The sequence below is a fragment of the Stenella coeruleoalba genome, assembly GCF_951394435.1.
Source record: "Stenella coeruleoalba genome assembly, chromosome: 12".
NCBI lineage: Eukaryota > Metazoa > Chordata > Mammalia > Artiodactyla > Delphinidae > Stenella > Stenella coeruleoalba.
The window spans coordinates 17,135,642-17,154,378 of record NC_137158.1 but is presented as its reverse complement, the minus strand read 5'-3'; the positions used below and the strand labels follow the sequence as shown (position 1 = coordinate 17,154,378).

The window sequence follows — 18,737 nt, the reverse complement described above, 5'->3', positions numbered from 1 at the left end:
AGAAAAGCGCCAGATACTTAAAAAAAAGAAAACGTCTTGTACTGCCAGTGAAATCTGAGGCAAAGACTCAGAGCCATTATATGTATGTTGGGTGGTAGGAAGTGAGTGAGTTAATCTGCGTGAAAATCTATTTGCAGCATGGTTGAGTGCTTACTCCTGTGACTTGTGGAGAGCAGCTTTTAGGAGAGATGGAAGCATTGGAGAAGAAGCATAGCACCTGGCTGAGTAAAACCTACATTTCTTCTTCCTGAGAGTAGAGTAGCCTCAACACAACCTCCTAAACTAATCACCCTTAGGCCCCTGGAGGAGAAACTCTTATCCCAGTTTCTACTAGTTTGCAATCCAGCACTAGCCAAGAGACACCAACAGGTTGACCTTCCTGTTGAGAGGTCACAGGTACTAATGAGTTAGCAGAGAAATCTGTGTTCTATGGAAGCTCTTGATTAATTTCCACTGCTAGGAAGTATTTCATTGTATGAAATATAATTCTATATCACAATTTTTTTGTCTATTTTTTGTTCACTTAGTTTTCTTTTTTTGTTGTAATTATTAACATCCTCCTATAGGTGTCTTTGTGTTCTTGTGAAAAGTTTCTTCAAGACAAATTCCTAGGAATGGAATGGCTAGAAGTATGCATATCTTCTTCTATACTAGATGTTTTTAAATTGCATTTCCAAGTGGCGGTACTAATTTTAACTTCAGCTAGCAGTTTCTTAGAGTTCACATTGTTTCATATCTTTTCTGACATTTTATTGCCAGTGTTTTCAGTGTTTACTCTTTTATGGTTGTGGTTTTAATTTTCATTTCTTTGATTATTAGGTAGTTGAGCTTTCTTTATTTGTGCATCACAGTTTTTATTTAAAGCCTTTTATGTGATTCGTTTATACATTTTCCCAAAAGGTTTGTATTTTTCCCATGACAATATTGCTGTATATAATATAAAATAATAAAAGAATCTTGGAGGTTTCCTGTAATTGTGACTTCTAGTTGCCTTCCAGTTTCCACTGTCCCCTACTTCTTTAGTAAAAGAACTCTATATTTTAGCTGAGTATATTGTCAACTACCTATATTATTGTATGTCCAAATCTCCTTTTTAAGATAAGTGTAGCCATGAGTTAGGTTCTGGCCAATGAAATATAAGCTGACATGTTGAATGGAACCTCCAGAGTGTCTACTTACATGTCTATTTACTACCCTCTCTTAGTTTCTAGTCAATATGGACTACCTGGTAACAGACTAGCTCTCCCAGTAGAAACAACTAGAAAACCGAATTAGTAACTAAGCACCCTGTTTTAGGCATTAGTCAAGAGGCACCATAGACTTATGATCCCAAGGAGAATGGAAACAAATGAGGTAAGCCCAATAATTGCCCCAGCTTTCTACCTGGGAGAGTTTTTTTAGATACTGGTGCAGAAAGGGAAAGTTCAAAGATCAGCTACCTCACTGAGTTGAAGAAATAGAGATTGTTGGGCATGTGGAATATAAATGGTATAGTTCTGGAAAGGAGTGAGATATGTAGAAAGAGAAACTAGATATCTGCATGAAGAGTTCCTTGAGTCATTGGCTGAATATTAAACACCACATCATAGGGTGGTACACTACAAGACCAGATGAAGAACCATTACTGGGAGCTCTAAATGGAGCAACTTAGAAATAAAATGCTATTCATCACTAAAAAGGTACAAACTACCGATACAGAAGAAAAAGTGATAAGTCTCAAAACCATTACATGAGAAAGAAATCAGATACAAAGTAATATATACTGTATGAAGCCATTTGTATGAAATTCAACAGTAAGCAATACTATTATATACTGATAAAAATCAAATCAATATTTGCCTTAAAAATGATGGAAATGTTCAAAACTTTGATTGTGGTGGTGCTTACACAAAAATATACAAATGCCAAAATTCATCACCTGAAAACTTAAGAGAGCTGCATTTTATTTCACGAAAGTTATACCTTCATAAACTTGATTTTATGAAAGAAAACAAAGGCCATTTTCTTCTCTTTTTTTCAACTTATTTCTTAGAATGGGAATCTGACAACCGGAGAACTAGATGCCCATGAGGGCAAGATCTATTTTCTATGGGATACTGGAGAGATGTAGGAAAGACCTCCAGCCTCTGAAATGATTATGAATCTATGATAGATGTACATGGGCCCTGTGTATCTAGATGGGATGTTCACATCTAGAAAGAGAGATCACTGGACTCTTCTCTCTTGACTTCTTTTACATGAAGGGGAAGGTGAACCTCCGCTGTTCAAGCTACTGTTCTTCAATATTATGTTCCCTGAAGCTGAGCCTAATCATAAATAACACACATGACTTCCAGGCAGAAAGAATATTTTATTTACAAAATTAGACTGGTGTTTTCTGATCTACAATACTAGAATCTAAATGAGTAAAACGTATAGACCTTAATGAATAAAAATAGTGCAATCCAAGTATTCTACATACAGAGTAGTCCTGTATAAGGGCTAAAGAAAGATTTTCTTCAACTTAGAAGGATTGGGAATGCAGGCCATCTCTGTACCCGACATGAGGAACTTCTTTAGGAAACTATTCTAATTAAATTAAATGAGAACAAATTCTCAAGATAGGGAAAGATGAAGATCATACCAAATGATAGTGAGCAATAAATACTGCTATACTGCTGTAATACTGATACAATGAGAGTTTAATCCATATGAATATAATGATAGTAAAACTGAGGATTGGTAAAATGGGTAATATAAAGACCACACACACACGTACATATACACACACTTAGGCACACAAACACTAAAGGGAAGAAACAATAGCTTAGACCAAAAATTCTAAAGTTTTTAATAATTAAACACCATTGGGAGAATTAAACCATATAAAACTTTCGTCTCAGTAGTGAAGAGATAAGAAAGTAGGTAAGCCAGCCAAATATGGAGGGGCATTCATTCTTTAAAATTAATATGACAATATGGAAATATAAGTTCAATATTCCTTTAAAGATAGAATGACAAATGGTAGACAAATGGAGGTATACTTTCAAACTTCCAAATTAGTGAGGATGTAAGGCATAAAAGGAAACATGTTCAATCAAAATTTAAACAGATAAAATATAAAGAAATTTATAATAGAGGATATTAAGTTAATAGAAAAATTATAATGAATATGAGTGACACTGTTTCATTTTGGATGATCTGTCCATTGGTGAAAGTGGGGTGTTAAAGTTTCCTACTATGAGTGTGTTACTGTCGATTTCCCTTTTTATGGCTGTTGGTATTTGCCTTATGTATTGAGGTGCTCCTATGTTGGATGCATAAATATTTACAATAGTTATATCTTCTTCTTGGATTGATCCCTTGATCATTATGTAGTGTCCTACTTTGTCACTTGTAATAGTCTTTGTTTTAACATCTATTTTGACTGATATGAGAATTGCTATTCCAGCTTTCTTTTGATTTCCATTTGCATGGAATATCTTTTTCCATCCCTTCACTTTCAGTCTGTATCTTTCCCTAGGTCTGAAATGGGTCTCTTGTAGACAGCATATATGTGGGTCTTGTTTTTTTATCCATTCAGCCAGTCTGTGTCTTTTGGTGGGAGCACTTAATCCATTTACATTTAAGTTAATTATCGATATGTATGTTCCTATTCCCATTTTATTAATTGTTTTCGGTTTGTTATTGTAGGTCTTTTCCTTCTCTTCTGTTTCTTGCCTAGAGAAGTTCCTTTAGCATTTCTTGTAAAGCTGGTTGGTGGTGCTGAACTCTCTCAGCTCTTGCTTGTCTCTAAAGGTTTTAATTTCTCTATCAAATATGAATGAGATCCTTGCTGGGTAGAGTAATCTTGGTTGTAGGTCTTTCTCCTTCATCACTTTAAATATGTCCTGCCAGTCCCTTCTGGTTTGCAGAGTTTCTGCTGAAAGATCAGCTTTTAACCTTATGGGGATTCCGTTGTGTGTTATTAGTTGTTTTTCCCTTGCTGCTTTTAATATCCTTTCTTTGTATTTAAATTTTGACAGTTTGATTAATATGTGTCTTGGCATGTTTCTCCTTGGATTTATCCTGTATGGGACTCTGTGTGCTTCCTGGACTTAATTAACTATTTCCTTTCCCATATTAGGGAAGTTTTCAACTATAATCTCTTCAAATATTTTCTCAGTCTCTTTCTTTTTTTCTTCTTCTTCTGGGACCCCTATAATTCGAATGTTGGTGCATTTAATGTTGTCCCAGAGGTCTCTGAGACTGTCCTCAGTTCTTTTCATTCTTTTTTCTTTATTCTGCTCTGCAGGAGTTATTTCAACTATGTTATCTTCCAGGTCACTTATCCGTTCTTTTGCCCCAGTTATTCTGCAATTGATCCCTTCTGGAGTATTTTTAATTTCATTTATTGTGTTGTTCATCATTAATTGTTTCCTCTTTAGTTCTTCTAGGTCCTTGTTACATGTTTCTTGCATTTTGTCTATTCTATTTCCAAGATTTTGGATCATCTTTACTATCATTATTCTGAATTCTTTTTCAGGTAAACTGCCTATTTGCTCTTCATTTGTTAGGTCTGGTGGGTTTTTATGTTGCTCCTTCATCTGCAGTGTGATTTTCTGTCTTCTCATTTTGCTTATCTTACTGTGTATGGGGTCTCCTTTTTGCAGGCTGCAGGTTCGTAGTTCCCGTTGTGCTTGGTGTCTGTCCCCAGTGGCTAAGGTTGGTTCAGTGGGTTGTGTAGGCTTCCTGGTGGAGGGGACTAGTGCCTGTGTTCTGGTGGATGAGGCTGGATGTTGTCTTCCTGGTGGGCAGGTCCATGTGTGGTGGTGTGTTTTGGGGTATCTGTGGCCTTATTATGATTTTAGGCAGCCTCTCTGCTAATGGGTGGGGTTGTGTTCCTGTCTTGCTAGTTGTTTGGCATAGGATGTTCAGCACTGTAGCTTGCTGGTCGTTGAGTGAAGCTGTGTGTTGGTGTTGAGATGGAGATCTCTGGGAGATTTTTGCGATTTGATATTACATGGAGCTGGGAGGTCTCTTGTGGACCAGTGTCCTGAAGTTGGCTCTCCCACCTCAGAGGCACAGCACGGACTCCTGTCTGCAACACCAAGAGCCTTTCATCCACACGGCTCAGAATAAAAGGGAGAAAACGTAGAAAGAAAGAATGAAAGAGGATAAAATAAAATAAAATAAAAATTAAGTTATTAAAGTAAAAAAGAATTATTAAGAAAAAAAGTTTTCTAAGTAAAACAAAAAGAACAAATAAGAAAACGGACGGACAGAACCCTAGGACAAATGGTGAAAGCAAAGCTCTACAGATAAAATCTCACACAGAAGCATACACATACACACTCACAAAAAGAGAAAAAGTGGAAAAAATAATAAATCTTGCTCTGAAAGTCCACGTCCTCAGTTTGGGATGATTCGTTGTGTATTCAGGTATTCCACAGGTGCAGGTACATCAAGTTGATTGTGGAGCTTTAATCCGCTGCTTCTGAGGCTGCTGGGAGAGATTTCCCTTCCTCTTCTTTGTAGGCACAGCTCCCGGGGCTCAGCTTTGGATTGGGCCCCGCCTCTGCGTGTAGGTCGCCTGAGGGCGTCTGTTCTTCACTCCGACAGGGAGGGGTTAAAGGAGCCGCTGATTCGAGGGCTCTGGCTCACTCAGGCCGGGGGTGGGAGGGGCACAGAGAGCGCGGCGCGCCTAAGGCGGCAAACGCCAGCGTGACGTTACACCAGCCTGAGGCGCGCCGTGCGTTCTCCCGGGGAAGTTGTCCCTGGATCCCGGGACCCTGGCAGTGGGGGGCTGCACAGTGTCCCCAGAAGGGGAGTGTGGATAGTGACCTGTGCTCGCACACAGGTTTCTTGGTGGCGGCAGCAGCAGCGTTAGCATCTCCCGCACGTCTCTGTCGTCCGCGCTTTTAGCCGCGGCTTGCTTCCCTCTCTGGAGCTCCTTTAAGCAGCGCTCTGATTCCGCTCTCCTCGCGCACCAGGAAACAAAGAGGTAAGAAAAAGTCTCTTGCCTCTTCGGCAGGTCCAGACCTTTTCCCGGACTCCCTCCCAGCTAGCCGTGGCGCACTAACCCCCTGCAGGCCTTGTTCACGCCGCCAACCCCAGTCCTCTCCCTGCGCTCCGACCGAAGCCCAAGCCTCAGCTCCCAGCCCCACCCGCCCCGGCGGGTGATGAGACAAGCCTCTCGGGCTGGTCAGTGCCGGTCGGCACCGATCCTCTGTCCAGGAATCTCTCCGGTTGCCCTCTGCACCCCTATTGCTGTGCTCTCCCCCGCAGCTCCGAAGCTTTCCCCCTCCGCCACCCACAGTCTCCGCCCGCAAAGGGGCTTCCTAGTGTGTGGAAACCATTCCTCCTTCACAGCTCCCTCCCACTGGTGCAAGTCCCGTCCCTATCCTTTTGTCTCTGTTTATTCTTTTTTCTTTTGCCCTACCCACGTACGTGGGGGGTTTCTTGCCTTTCGGGAGGTCTGAGGTCTTCTGCCAGCGTTCAGTAGGTGTCCTGTAGGAGTTGTTCCACGTGTAGCTGTATTTCTGGTGTATCTGTGGGGAGGAAGGTGATCTCCGCGTCTTACTCTTCCGCCATCTTCCCCCTCTCCCGGGCCTGGCTCTTGAATACCATCAATACTTTTAAAATAACAGTTCTCCTAATATTTGGTAAGAATCTAAATGCTATCCCTTATGTCTTAGGATACTTTAATGATTCGGTTTTGATATGGTCTATAGGTTGGAAAGCAAAATAAGAGTTATAAATTTGTAAACTGTGGGAAGGTGGCAACCTCAGCAAGAGCCTGGTACCCTGTCTCTGCTGCTCATCCAATTATGGCTAATTATTAGAACCTTAAGTATATGTCATATATCACATAGAGCTGTACTGCATATAGCCAAGACCTTTAAAGTAGGGTGTCTTTGATCAAGACCTTAATAAACAGAACCTAGAAAAGCGCCAGATACTTAAAAAAAAAAAAAAAGTCTTGTACTGCCAGTGAAATCTGAGGCAAAGACTCAGAGCCATTATATGTATGTTGGGTGGTAGGAAGTGAGTGAGTTAATCTGCGTGAAAATCTATTTGCAGCATGGTTGAGTGCTTACTCCTGTGACTTGTGGAGAGCAGCTTTTAGGAGAGATGGAAGCATTGGAGAAGAAGCATAGCACCTGGCTGAGTAAAACCTACATTTCTTCTTCCTGAGAGCAGAGTAGCCTCAACACAACTTCCTAAACTAATCACCCTTAGGCCCCTGGAGGAGAAACTCTTATCCCAGTTTCTACTAGTTTGCAATCCAGCACTAGCCAAGAGACACCAGCAGGTTGACCTTCCTGTTGAGAGGTCACAGGTACTAATGAGTTAGCAGAGAAATCTGTGTTCTATGGAAGCTCTTGATTAATTTTCACTGCTAGGAAGTATTTCATTGTATGAAATATAATTCTATATCACAATTTGTTTGTCTATTTTTTGTTCACTTAGTTTTCTTTTTTGTTGTAATTATTAACATCCTCCTACATCCTCCTATAGGTGTCCTTGTTCTTTTGAAAGTTTCTTCAAGACAAATTCCTAGGAATGGAGTGGCTAGAAGTATGCATATCTTCTTCTATGCTAGATGTTTTTAAATTGCATTTCCAAGTGGCAGTACTAATTTTAACTTCAGCTAGCAGTTTCTTAGAGTTTACATTGTTTCATATCTTTTCTGACATTTTATTGCCAGTCTTTTCAGTGTTTACTCTTTTATGGTTGTGGTTTTAATTTTCATTTCTTTGATTACTAGGTAGTTGAGCTTTCTTTATTTGTGCATCACAGTTTTTATTGTCTCTTATATGATTCTTTTATACATTTTCCCAAAAGGTTTATATTTTTCCCATGACAGTATTGCTGTATGTAATATAAAATAATAAAAGAATCTTGGAGGTTTCCTGTAATTGTGACTTCTAGTTGCCTTCCAGTTTCTACTGTCCCCTACTTCTTTAGTAAAAGAACTCTATATTTTAGCTGAGTATATTGTCAACTACCTATATTATTGTATGTCCAAATCTCCTTTTTAAGATAAGTGTAGCCATGAGTTAGGTTCTGGCCAATGAAATATAAGCTGACATGTTGAATGGAACCTCCAGAGTGTCTACTTACATGTCTATTTACTACCCTCTCTTAGTTTCTAGTCAATATGGACTACCTGGTAACAGACTAGCTCTCCCAGTAGAAACAACTAGAAAACCGAATTAGTAACTAAGCACCCTGTTTTAGGCATTAGTCAAGAGGCACCATAGACTTATGATCCCAGGGAGAATGGAAACAAATGAGGTAAGCCCAATAATTGCCCCAGCTTTCTACCTGGGAGTGTTTTTTAGATATTGGTGCAGAAAGGGAAAGTTCAAAGATCAGCTACCTCACTGAGTTGAAGAAATAGAGATTGTTGGGCATGTGGAATATAAAGGGCATAGTTCTGGAAAGGAGTGAGATATGTAGAAAGAGAAACTAGATATCTGCATGAAGAGTTCCTTGAGTCATTGGCTGAATATTAAACACCACATCATAGGGTGGTACACTACAAGACCAGATGAAGAACCATTACTGGGAGCTCTAAATGGGCAACTTAGAAATAAAATGCTATTCATCACTAAAAAGGTACAAACTACCGATACAGAAGAAAAAGTGATAAGTCTCAAAACCATTACATGAGAAAGAAACCAGATACAAAGTAATATATACTGTATGAAGCCATTTGTATGAAATTCAACAGTAAGCAATACTATTATATACTGATAAAAATCAGATCAATATTTGCCTTAAAAATGATGGAAATGTTCAAAACTTTGATTGTGGTGGTGCTTACACAAAAATATACAAATGCCAAAATTCATCACCTGAAAACTTAAGAGAGCTGCATTTTATTTCACGAAAGTTATACCTTCATAAACTTGATTTTATGAAAGAAAACAAAGGCCATTTTCTTCTCTTTTCTTCAACTTATTTCTTAGAATGGGAATCTGACAACCGGAGAACTAGATGCCCATGAGGGCAAGATCTATTTCCTATGGGATACTGGCGAGATACAGAAAAGACCTCCAGCCTCTGAAATGATTATGAATCTATGATAGATGTACATGGGTCATGTGTATCTAGATGGGATGTACAAAGGGAGATCACTGGACTCTTCTCTCTTGACTTCTTTTACACAAAGGAGAAGGTGAACCTCCGCTGTTCAAGCTACTGTTCTTCAATAGTATGTTCCCTGAAGCTGAGCCTAATCATAAATAATACACATGACTTCCAGGCAGAAAGAATATTTTATTTACAAAATTAGACTGGTGTTTTATGATCTACAATACTAGACTCTAAATGAGTAAAACGTATAGACCTTAATGAATAAAAATAGTGCAATCCAAGTATTCTACATACAGAGTAGTCCTGTATAAGGGCTAAAGAAAGATTTTCTTCAACTTAGAAGGATTGGGAATGCAGGCCATCTCTACCCGACATGAGGAACTTCTTTAGGAAACTATTCTAATTAAATTAAATGAGAACAAATTCTCAAGATAGGGAAAGATGAAGATCATACCAAATGATAGTAAGTAATAAATACTGCTATACTGCTGTAATACTGATACAGTGAGAATTTAATCTATATGAATATAATGATAGTAAAACTGAGGATTGGTAAAATGGGTAATATAAAGACCACACACACACGTACATATACACACACTTAGGCACACAAACAGTAAAGGGAAGAAACAATAGCTTAGACCAATAATCTAAGGTTTTGGTAATTAAACACTATTGGGAGAATTAAACCATATAAAGCTTTAATCTCAGTGGTCAAGAGATGAGAAAGTAGGTAAGCCAACCAAATATGGAGGGGCATTCGTTCTTTAAAATTAATATGACAATATGGAAATATAGGTTCAATATTCCTTTAAAGATGGAATGACAAATGGTAGACAAATGGAGGTATACTTTCAAACTTCCAAATTAGTGAGGATGTAAGGCATAAAAGGAAACATGTTCAATCAAAATTTAAACAGATAAAATATAAAGAAATTTATCATAGAGGATATTAAGTTAATGGAAAAATTATAATGAATATGAGTGACTCTGTTTCATTTTGGATGATCTGTCCATTGGTGAAAGTGGGGTGTTAAAGTCCCCTACTATGAGTGTGTTACTGTCGATTTCCCCTTTTATGGCTGTTAGTATTTGCCTTATGTGTTGAGGTGCTCCTATGTTGGGTGCATAAATATTTACAATAGTTATATCTTCTTCTTGGATTGATCCCTTGATCATTATGTAGTGTCCTACTTTGTCTCTTGTAATAGTCTTTGTTTTAACGTGTATTTTGTCTGATATGAGAATTGCGATTCCAGCTTTCTTTTGATTTCCATTTGCATGGAATATCTTTTTCCATCCCCTCACTTTCAGTCTTTATGTTTCCCTAGGTCTGAAATGGGTCTCTTATAGACAGCATATATGTGGGTCTTGTTTTTTTATCCATTCAGCCAGTCTGTGTCTTATGGTGGGAGCATTTAATCCATGTACATTTAAGGTAATTATCGATATGTATGTTCCTATTCCCATTTTATTAATTGTTTTGGGTTTGTTATTGTAGGTCTTTTCCTTCTCTTGTGTTTCCTGCCTAGAGAAGTTCCTTTAGCATTTCTTGTAAAGCTGGCTTGGTGGTGCTGAACTCTCTCAGCTTTTGCTTGTCTCTGAAGGTTTTAATTTCTCTATCAAATCTGAATGAGATCCTTGCTGGGTAGAGAAATCTTGGTTGTAGGTCTTTCTCCTTCATCACTTTAAATATGTCGTGCCACTCCCTTCTGGCTTGCAGAGTTTCTGCTGAAAGATCAACTGTTAACCTTATGGGGATGCCCTCGTGTGTTATTTGTTGTTTTTCCCTTGCTGCTTTTAATATCCTTTCTTTGTATTTAATTTTTGACAGTTTGATTAATATGTGTCTTGGCGTGTTTCTCCTTGGATTTATCCTGTATGGGACTCTGTGTGCTTCCTGAACTTAATTAATTATTTCCTTTCTCATATTAGGGAAGTTTTCAACTATAATCTCTTCAAATATTTTCTCAGTCCCTTTCTTTTTCTCTTCTCTTCTGGGACCCCTATAATTCGAATGTTGGTGCATTTAGTGTTATCCCAGAGGTCTCTGAGACTGTCCTCAGTTCTTTTCATTCTTTTTTCTTTATTCTGCTCTGCAGGAGTTATTTCCACTATGTTATCTTCCAGGTCACTTATCCGTTCTTCTGCCCCAGTTATTCTGCAATTGATCCCTTCTAGAGTATTTTTAATTTCATTTATTGTGTTGTTCATCATTGATTGTTTCCTCTTTAGTTCTTCTAGGTCCTTGTTAAATGTTTCTTGCATTTTGTCTATTCTATTTCCAAGATTTTGGATCATCTTTACTATCATTATTCTGAATTCTTTTTCAGGTAGACTGCCTATTTGCTCTTCATTTGTTAGGTCTGGTGGGTTTTTATATTGCTCCTTCATCTGCAGTGTGATTTTCTGTCTTCTCATTTTGCTTATCTTACTGTGTATGGGGTCTCCTTTTTGCAGGCTGCAAGTTCGTAGTTCCCGTTGTGCTTGGTGTCTGTCCCCAGTGGCTAAAGTTGGTTCAGTGGGTTGTGTAGGCTTCCTGGTGGAGGGGACTAGTGCCTGTGTTCTGGTGGATGAGGCTGGATCTTGTCTTTGTGGTGGGCAGGTCCACGTGTGGTGGTGTGTTTTGGGGTGTCTCTGGCCTTATTATGATTTTAGGCAGCCTCTCTGCTAATGGATGGGGTTGTGTTCCTGTCTTGCTAGTTGGTTGCCATAGGGTGTCCAGCACTGTAGCTTGCTGGTCGTTGAGTGAAGCTGTGTGTTGGTGTTGAGATGGAGATCTCTGGGAGATTTTTGCGATTTGATATTACATGGAGCTGGGAGGTCTCTTGTGCACCAGTCTCCTGAAGTTGGCTCTCCCACCTCAGAGGCACAGCACGGACTCCTGGCTGTAGCACCAAGAGCCTTTCATCCACACGGCTCAGAATAAAAGGGAGAAAACGTAGAAAGAAAGAAACAAAGAAAGAGGATAAAATAAAATTAAATTAAATAAAGCTATTAAAATAAAAAACAATATTAAGAAAAAAAATTTTAAGTAAAACAAAGAACAAATAAGAAAACGGACGGACAGAACCCTAGGACAAATGGTGAAAGCAAAGCTCTACAGATAAAATCTCACACAGAAGCATACACACTCACAAAAAGAGAAAAAGGGTAAGAAATAATAAATCTTGCTCTCAAAGCTCACCTCCTCAATTTGGGATGATTTGTTCTGTATTCAGGTATTCCACAGGTGCAGGTACATCAAGTTGATTGTGGAGCTTTAATCCGCTGCTTCTGAGGCTGCTGGGAGAGATTTCCCTTTCTCTTCTTTGTTCGCACAGCTCCCAGGGCTCAGCTTTGGATTGGGCCCCGCCTCTGTGTGTAGGTCGCCAGAGGGCGTTTTTTCTTCACTCCGACAGGGAGGGGTTAAAGGAGCAGCTGATTCGAGGGCTCTGGCTCAGGCAGGCCGGCGGGAGGGAGGGGCACGGAGGGCGGGGCGAGCCTAAGGCGGCAGACGCCAGCGAGACGTTGCAGCAGCCTGAGGCGCGCCATGTGTTCTCCCGGGAAGTTGTCCCTGGATCCCGGGACCCTGGCAGTGGCAGGCTGCACAGGCTCCCGGGAGGGTCGGTGTGGATAGTGACCTGTGCTCGCACACAGGCTTCTTGGTGGCGGCAGCAGCAGCCTTAGCGTCTCAGGCCCGTCTCTGTGATCCGCGCTTTTAGCCGTGGCTCGCGCCTGTCTCTGGAGCTCCTTGAAGCAGCGCTCTGACGCGCACCAGGAAACAGAGGTAAGAAAAAGTCTCTTGCCTCTTAGGCGGGTCCAGACTTCTCCCTGGACTCCCTCCCGGCTAGCTGCGGTGCACTAACCCCCTGCAGGCTGTGTTCACTCCGCCAACCCCAATGTTCTCCCTGCTCCGACGGAAACCGGAGCCTCAGCTCCCAGCCCCGCCCGCCCCGGCGGGTGAGCAGACAAGCCTCTCGGGCTGGTCAGTGCCGGTCGGCGCCGATTCTCTGTACGGGAATCTCTCCGCTTTGCCCTCCGCATCCCTGTTGCTGTGCTCTCCGCCGCAGCTCCGAAGCTTCCCCCCTCCGCCACCTGCAGTCTCCGCTTCCTAGTGTGTGAAAACCTTTCCTCCTTCACAGCTCCCTCCCACTGGTGCAAGTCCCGTCCCTATCCTTTTGTCTCTGTTTATTCTTTTTTCTTTTGCCCTACCCACGTACGTGGGGGGTTTCTTGCCTTTCGGGAGGTCTGAGGTCTTCTGCCAGCGTTCAGTAGGTGTCCTGTAGGAGTTGTTCCACGTGTAGCTGTATTTCTGGTGTATCTGTGGGGAGGAAGGTGATCTCCGCGTCTTACTCTTCCGCCATCTTCCCCCTCTCCCGGGCCTGGCTCTTGAATACCATCAATACTTTTAAAATAACAGTTCTCCTAATATTTGGTAAGAATCTAAATGCTATCCCTTATGTCTTAGGATACTTTAATGATTTGGTTTTGATATGGTCTATAGGTTGGAAAGCAAAATAAGAGTTATAAATTTGTAAACTGTGGGAAGGTGGCAACCTCAGCAAGAGCCTGGTACCCTGTCTCTGCTGCTCATCCAATTATGGCTAATTGTTAGAGCCTTAAGTATATGTCATCATATATCACATAGAGCTGTACTGCATATAGCTGAGACCTTTAAAGTAGGTTGTCTTTGATCAAGACCTTAATAAACAGAACCTAGAAAAGCGCCAGATACTTAAAAAAAAAAAGTCTTGTACTGCCAGTGAAATCTGAGGCAAAGACTCAGAGCCATTATATGTATGTTGGGTGGTAGGAAGTGAGTGAGTTAATCTGCGTGAAAATCTATTTGCAGCATGGTTGAGTGCTTACTCCTGTGACTTGTGGAGACCAGCTTTTAGGAGAGGTGGAAGCATTGGAGAAGAAGCATAGCACCTGGCTGAGTAAAACCTACATTTCTTCTTCCTGAGAGCAGAGTAGCCTCAACACAACTTCCTAAACTAATCACCCTTAGGCCCCTGGAGGAGAAACTCTTATCCCAGTTTCTACTAGTTTGCAATCCAGCACTAGCCAAGAGACACCAACAGGTTGACCTTCCTGTTGAGAGGTCACAGGTACTAATGAGTTAGCAGAGAAATCTGTGTTCTATGGAAGCTCTTGATTAATTTTCACTGCTAGGAAGTATTTCATTGTATGAAATATAATTCTATATCACAATTTGTCTATTTTTTGTTCACTTAGTTTTCTTTTTTGTTGTAATTATTAACATCCTCCTACATCCTCCTATAGGTGTCCTTGTTCTTTTGAAAGTTTCTTCAAGACAAATTCCTAGGAATGGAGTGGCTAGAAGTATGCATATCTTCTTCTATACTAGATGTTTTTAAATTGCATTTCCAAGTGGCAGTACTAATTTTAACTTCAGCTAGCAGTTTCTTAGAGTTTACATTGTTTCATATCTTTTCTGACATTTTATTGCCAGTCTTTTCAATGTTTACTCTTTTATGGTTGTGGTTTTAATTTTCATTTCTTTGATTACTAGGTAGTTGAGCTTTCTTTATTTGTGCATCACAGTTTTTATTGTCTCTTATATGATTCTTTTATACATTTTCCCAAAAGGTTTATATTTTTCCCATGACAGTATTGCTGTATGTAATATAAAATAATAAAAGAATCTTGGAGGTTTCCTGTAATTGTGACTTCTAGTTGCCTTCCAGTTTCTACTGTCCCCTACTTCTTTAGTAAAAGAACTCTATATTTTAGCTGAGTATATTGTCAACTACCTATATTATTGTATGTCCAAATCTCCTTTTTAAGATAAGTGTAGCCATGAGTTAGGTTCTGGCCAATGAAATATAAGCTGACATGTTGAATGGAACCTCCAGAGTGTCTACTTAATGTCTATTTACTACCCTCTCTTAGTTTCTAGTCAATATGGACTACCTGGTAACAGACTAGCTCTCCCAGTATAAACAACTAGAAAACTGAATTAGTAACTAAACACCCCTTTTAGGCATTAGTCAAGAGGCACCATAGACTTATGATCCCAGAGAGAATGGAAACAAATGAGGTAAACCCAATAATTGCCCCAGCTTTTTACCTGGGAGTGTTTTTTAGATACTGGTGCAGAAAGGGAAAGTTCAAAGATCAGCTGCCTCACTGAGTTGAAGAAATAGAGATTGTTGGGCATGTGGAATATAAAGGGCATAGTTCTGGAAAGGAGTGAGATATGTAGAAAGAGAAACTAGATATCTGCATGAAGAGTTCCTTGAGTCATTGGCTGAATATTAAACACCACATCATAGGGTGGTACACTACGAGACCAGATGAAGAACCATTACTGGGAGCTCTAAATGGGCAACTTAGAAATAAAATGCTATTCATCACTAAAAAGGTACAAACTACCGATACAGAAGAAAAAGTGATAAGTCTCAAAACCATTACATGAGAAAGATATCAGATACAAAGTAATATATACTGTATGAAGCCATTTGTATGAAATTCAACAGTAAGCAATACTATTATATACTGATAAAAATCAGATCAATATTTGCCTTAAAAATGATGGAAATGTTCAAAACTTTGATTGTGGTGGTGCTTACACAAAAATATACAAATGCCAAAATTCATCACCTGAAAACTTAAGAGAGCTGCATTTTATTTCACGAAAGTTATACCTTCATAAACTTGATTTTATGAAAGAAAACAAAGGCCATTTTCTTCTCTCTTTTTCAACTTATTTCTTAGAACGGGAATCTGAAAACCGGAGAACTAGATGCCCATGAGGGCAAGATCTATTTCCTATGGGATACTGAGAGATGTAGGAAAGACCTCCAGCCTCTGAAATGATTATGAATCTATGATAGATGTACATGGGTCATGTGTATCTAGATGGGATGTACACATCTAGAAAGAGAGATCACTGGACTCTTCTCTCTTGACTTCTTTTACACGAAGGGGAAGGTGAACCTCCGCTGTTCAAGCTACTGTTCTTCAATAGTATGTTCCCTGAAGCTGAGCCTAATCATAAATAATACACATGACTTCCAGGCAGAAAGAATATTTTATTTACAAAATTAGACCTGTGTTTTATGGTCTACAATACTAGAATCTAAATGAGTAAAACGTATAGACCTTAATGAATAAAAATAGTGCAATCCAAGTATTCTACATACAGAGTAGTCCTGTATAAGGGCTAAAGAAAGATTTTCTTCAACTTAGAAGGATTGGGAATGCAGGCCATCTCTGTACCCGACATGAGGAACTTCTTTAGGAAACTATTCTAATTAAATTAAATGAGAACAAATTCTCAAGATAGGGAAAGATGAAGATCATACCAAATGATAGTAAGCAATAAATACTGCTATACTGCTGTAATACTGATACAGTGAGAGCTTAATCTATATGAATATAATGATAGTAAAACTGAGGATTGGTAAAATGGGTAATATAAAGATCACACACACATGTACATATACACACACTTAGGCACACAAACACTAAAGGGGAGAAACAATAGCTTAGACCAATAATCTAAAGTTTTGGTAATTAAACACTATTCGGAGAATTAAACCATATAAAGCTTTCATCTCAGTGGTCAAGAGATAAGAAATTAGGTAAGCCAACCAAATATGGAGGGGCCATTCATTCTTTAAAATTAATATGACAATATGGAAATATAGGTTCAATATTCCTTTGAAGATAGAATGACAAATGGTAGACAAATGGAGGTATACTTTCAAACTTCCAAATTAGTGAGGGCATAAGCCATAAAAGGAAACATGTTCAATCAAAATTCAAAAAGATAAAATATAATATAAAGAAATTTATAATAGAGGATATTAAGTTAATGGAAAAATTATAATGAATATGAGTGACTCTGTTTCCCTAACAGAAAACAAACGTTATTATTTTTGTTATTTATTTATTTATTATTGTTTTAAAAGAAATGTGACCAAGTTCTAGTCTTTACTGATGGGAAGTCAGCATCTAGAAAGAGAGATCACTCAATTGTACATTGATTAGACTGTTTCCTTGAATTTTGGAATTAATCCCTATGAATTAAAAAATCCTCACTTTTCATTTTGAATTTAAAGTAACTGCATATCTTAAATTCCTACTTGATCATCTTCCCTCTTATCTCTCTTCCTTCTACAAACAATATTTTATATGTTTATTATAATATTTCTCTATTGTGGTTAAGAGTCATTTCTGTCTACAGATTTTGGCTTCCTGGAAGAAATATTGAATATTACACATTATAACAGCTCAATAAATGTTCTATATCAAGAAAACTTATCTCTCTCCTTATTATAAACCCTTTGTGTGATTGATTTTGTCACATTCCCATCATTCATAGGGCGTAACATTACGTTTTGCTAAAAAGAACGTGATCTCAGTGATTGTTGAATGAAACTGAGTTTAATACATAGAACACTTTCAAATATAGGAAATACTGTTAAGAAACAAACTAGAACATGAGACATCAGAAGGGTGAAGAAAAATGACATGGACATCAAGGTCTAAATCTCATCTGCTTTGTTCACAGGCAGCTCTTTTGTTTTTAATAAACATGCATTTCCTTTTATTTGGCCACATATGTAGCAAAATTAACTGTCTCTTTTTCTAGCTCACAGAAGAGTTGAAGCAGCATATTACAAAGGTGCTCATTGGACGAGAGGATTTTAAAGGTAGGTACAAGGTACACATGTAGCAGTAAGAAAAGATTGTTAATTGCATAAATGTGAGAGAAAATACGGACAAGTTATACAAAGCAGATTTAAGAATTGTAGTGACAAAATGTGTCCTAGAAACTTAATGGCTCTTTTGGACATCTTTCTACCACAGTGAAATCAATAAGAACATGTTTTTAATGATGACATTGCTACTTAAAAATGTACAAAGTGTTCCACAATCCATTTGTTGTAGAGAGAACGCAGTGCAGTTTTAAATCTTTCTATCAAAATAAGAAAAGGAAGAAAGTTCATTTATTATAACATTCACCTAAATGAATGCCTCATTCTATGGCAAAGCCTAAATGATGCTCCATTTTACATTATTTTATGTTCTTTTAAATATGATATGATTTGTGTGTATTTCCTCTCATTCTTTGAACATCACTGAAAAATAGGTAAAGAAATGATTTCTACTGCATAGGAGGAGATATAAGTTTGCAAATAACACAAATTCCCACACAAAACCACTTTGGACAATAATTTTGAAAAAACAATTCTAAATGTTTTGTCTTCATCCATTAAAAATGTTAAATCTATTTTTCATATACTCATAGTTTGGACTATTTCCTCAAAAACACACTATTATTCTTTTATTTTTATTTAATTTACTCTTGTTATAGATGCACAATCACTGAAATTTACAAGTCAGTTGAGTGCAGCAATTCTTTCAAAAAAATGTGCTTTGTTTGAGCTGTAATACTGGCTAGGACTTTGTTAAACCTCCCTGCAGGACCAGGAGAAAAGAATGAAGTGATGAATAGAGGTAAAGAATATACCCAAGTGCACAGATAAAACTATGTTTTGCAATGGTTGAAGGCTGTGGACTTTGTCCAGTACCTTCCAAGGTATTATTTCTTCATGAAATGGTATTCTCAAAACAAGTTCTTCAAATGTCAGAAGAAAAGAGGTAGCCAATAGCCTAGAGCTTGGAAAAGCAGTGAAACCTTTTTAGAAGTAACCCTG

The 18,737-nt window shown here is 38.7% G+C and overlaps 1 protein-coding gene across 3 annotated transcripts in view; it reads left to right on the top strand.

The window, feature by feature from the left end:
- Nucleotides 1-18,737, top strand: part of LOC307195514 (uncharacterized protein) — a 169,349-nt gene that overhangs the window by 102,605 nt on the left and 48,007 nt on the right. For all 3 annotated transcript variants that reach the window (XM_079939627.1, XM_079939625.1, XM_079939626.1), the window contains one exon: nt 17,669-17,729. In XM_079939627.1, coding sequence (XP_079795753.1) covers nt 17,669-17,729 — 61 coding nt within the window. The remainder of the gene's footprint in view (nt 1-17,668; nt 17,730-18,737) is intronic.